Here is a 3129-nt window from a genome sequence, read left to right as displayed (position 1 = left end):
GGGAAAGGAAGAGCTCAAAACTGGATCAGTTCTATCATTGCCTTTGCAAACAGTGTTTTCTCTAATTATGATTCCACTGCAAAATTCTACTCTTTAATACCCAGCTCAAAATTGCATCCTTTAAAAAGTATTTTCCAATGTCTCTTCCTTCTCTCCTCCCCATCTTCAGCTCCCACCCCTGACTTGGAGGATAAAATTATGCTCCTTATGTGTTCCTGGTGCTCAGTAGTCCGCCTGGTACACAGTAGATGCTTAGTATATATTTTTGAACTGCGTTGGTAATATCTAATTAATTTGGCAGTAGATATTATTAAAATACTTTGATATTACTGTTACTTCAGCTCTTTCTAAGTTCTCGCCTCTCTGATTTCCTATTGCACAATTTGGCATTGTTCTCTGACAGTTTCATACATATTAGTTTTGCTTGTCTTTTATTCCAGTTATTAATAAATTGTGAGCTCTTAGGGATAGGGACAATTTCTTTTACTGGGTCGGCACCCTCCACCCCACTCTCATGCCCCTTCAGACTTAAGACGATTCTCATACTTCCTAAATATTTGTTGGTTTTGAGCCTATTTTGAGATATTAGCTTATGTTTTCTCCTGTATTTTCCCTACCCTTCATTTTATCCCATTCAAGAAGGCAGTTGGCCCAAACTTCATTGCCTCAGGGAAGAGTTGAGGCCAGGTGTGAAGCAGGAGTAGCGCATCAGCCATTGTGTGTTTTTCCCCAAAGGCCTAAACACTAAGTTGAATGGAGAAAGTTTGGAGAGGGAAATAAAGAATGGGATTCCCAGGTACAGACAGAGCAAGTGGAGAAAGCAGGCAATTGTCAGGTCCCCCTTCCACTGCCTCCAGCTTAAAATAATAGTAATAATAATGACGTGATGGAGAATGTGGAGAGGAGAGAGAGACAGTTCTGGGGGTCCAGGAAAGGTGTGGACTCAGGTCCTGCCTGCAAGGCACAATTCCAAAGCAGTGTCAGACCTTCGAAGAGGAATGGATAGAGAGCGATGGCGAGTTTGACTGTGAGAGACACTGTGGTGGATCGTTCTCTACATTCGGTGTTTGTGGGGAACGTTCCATATGAGGCTACTGAAGAGCAATTAAAGGACATCTTTTCTAAGGTTGGGCCTGTTGTTAGTTTCAGGTTGGTATATGATAGGGAGACAGGAAAGCCAAAAGGTTGTGGCTTCTGTGAATATCAAGACCAGGAGACAGCACTTAGTGCCATGCGAAACCTAAATGGGTGTGAATTCAGTGGGAGAGCACTTCGAGTGGACAACGCTGCCAGCAGAAAGAACAAAGAAGAGCTGAAGAGCCTTGGCACTGGTGCCCCTGTCATTGAGTCACCTTATGGAGAGACCATCAGTCCTGAGGATGCCCCTGAGTCCATTAGCAAAGCAGTTGCCAGTCTTCCACCAGAGCAGATGTTTGAGCTGATGAAACAAATGAAGCTCTGTGTCCAGAATAGTCCTCAGGAAGCACGGAACATGTTGCTTCAGAACCCTCAACTGGCTTATGCTTCGCTCCAAGCCCAGGTACTGATGAGAACTGTGGGTCCAGAAATTGCCTTGAAAATTCTGCATCGCCAGACAAATACCCCAACACTGATTGCGGGCAACCCTCAGACAGTCCACAGCGCCGGACCTGGCTCAGGATCCAATGTGTCGATAAACCAACAGAATCCCCAGGGCCCTCAGGCCCAGTCTTTGAGTGGAATGCATGTCAGTGGCGCACATCCTCTGATGCAAGCTTCTCTGCAGGCTGGAGTTGCAGCACCAGGGCAGATACCAGCGACCGTAACAGGACCTGGCCCGGGTTCCTTAGCGCCTGGAGGAGGAATACAGGCCCAGGTTGGAATGCCAGGCAGTGGACCAGTGTCCATGGAGTGGGCACAAGTGCCGATGCAAGACCCCAGAGCAGCTATGCAACGTGGGCCCTTGCCTGCCAACGTCCCAACTCCTCGAGGTCTGTTGGGAAACGCTCCAAATGACCCAGGCAGAGGCACTTTCCTTTCTGTAACTGGAGCGGTAGAGCCTAGAGGTTACCTGGAACCACCTTATCAGGGTCTGCCCATGCACCGTGTCCCTGGCCCTGACAGCCGCGGCCCACCCCCACATGAGATGAGGGGAGGGCCATGAGCTGAGTCCAGACCTCTAATGGCAGAGCCAAGAGGACCCATGCTAGATCAGAGGGGTCCACCATTGGATGGCAGAGGTGGAAGAGATCCCCGAGGCATAGATGCACGAGGGACGGAGGCACGAGCCATGGAGGCAAGAGGATTAGATGTTAGAGGATTGGAAACCCATGCGATGGAGGCCCGTGCAATGGAGGCCCGTGCAGTGGAAGTCAGAGGGATTGAGGCCAGGAGCACGGATACAAGGGGCCCAGTCCGAGGCCCTAGAGGCCCTATACCTAGTGGAATCCAGGTCCCAGTCCAATTAATATGGGGGCAGCTGGCCCCCAGGGATCCAGATATGTTCCTGTCATGCAAGAATTGAGCATTCAGGGTGGAGGCCAGCCTGGTGGCTTAGGTCCTGCCCAGAACCAAGTCACAACACAGGACCATGAGAAGGCTGCTTTGATCATGCAGGTTCTTCAACTAACTGCAGACCAGATCGCCAAGCTTCCTCCAGAGCAGAAACAGAGTATCCTGATCTTAAAGGAACAAATACAGATGTCTACTGGAGCGCCTTAAAATGTTTTCAGAACTACCTGGTGACAAATCTGGAAATTAATTCCATAACTTGGTTGAAATGTTGCAAAAAGATGATTTCTGCATCCTGCCCTTTGAATGACTCAAATTGCTGCCAGGTGGGGGACTCCCATCACCTTCTCTCAGAACAAAATCAGTTCACTCTGTTGTCTCAGTTTATATGTTTTCTGCGACTTGAAATAAAATTTGAACACAATTTTAGTATATTGCAGATTGATATACATGACCTTTGTGCTTTTAGAAGGCTGAACACCAAGGGTGAAACCTTACATGTGTTTTCTACCCTTACTGCAGTATTGTACTGTTTTTTTAACATCTTTATTGGAGTATAATTGCTTTACAATGGTGTGTCACTTTCTGCTTTATAACAAAGTGAATCTGTTATACATATACATATATCCCCATACCTCT

At 47.4% G+C, this 3129-nt stretch overlaps 1 protein-coding gene across 1 annotated transcript; it reads left to right on the top strand.

Annotated features, from left to right (window-relative positions):
* Positions 1-918: 918 nt before the first annotated feature.
* LOC307195321 (cleavage stimulation factor subunit 2-like) lies at positions 919-2700 on the top strand (the record flags this gene model as incomplete). The annotated part of the gene is given in 3 exon segments (XM_079939367.1): positions 919-2140; positions 2144-2426; positions 2429-2700. Coding segments are annotated over 3 exon segments (1683 nt in total). The 5' UTR covers positions 919-1012.
* Between the last annotated feature and the right edge of the window lie 429 nt (positions 2701-3129).

This window comes from Stenella coeruleoalba (assembly GCF_951394435.1).
Source record: "Stenella coeruleoalba genome assembly, chromosome: 12".
NCBI classification, from domain to species: domain Eukaryota; kingdom Metazoa; phylum Chordata; class Mammalia; order Artiodactyla; family Delphinidae; genus Stenella; species Stenella coeruleoalba.
The sequence above is the reverse complement of the archived record's forward strand: the minus strand, read 5'-3'. Positions and strand labels throughout refer to the sequence as shown.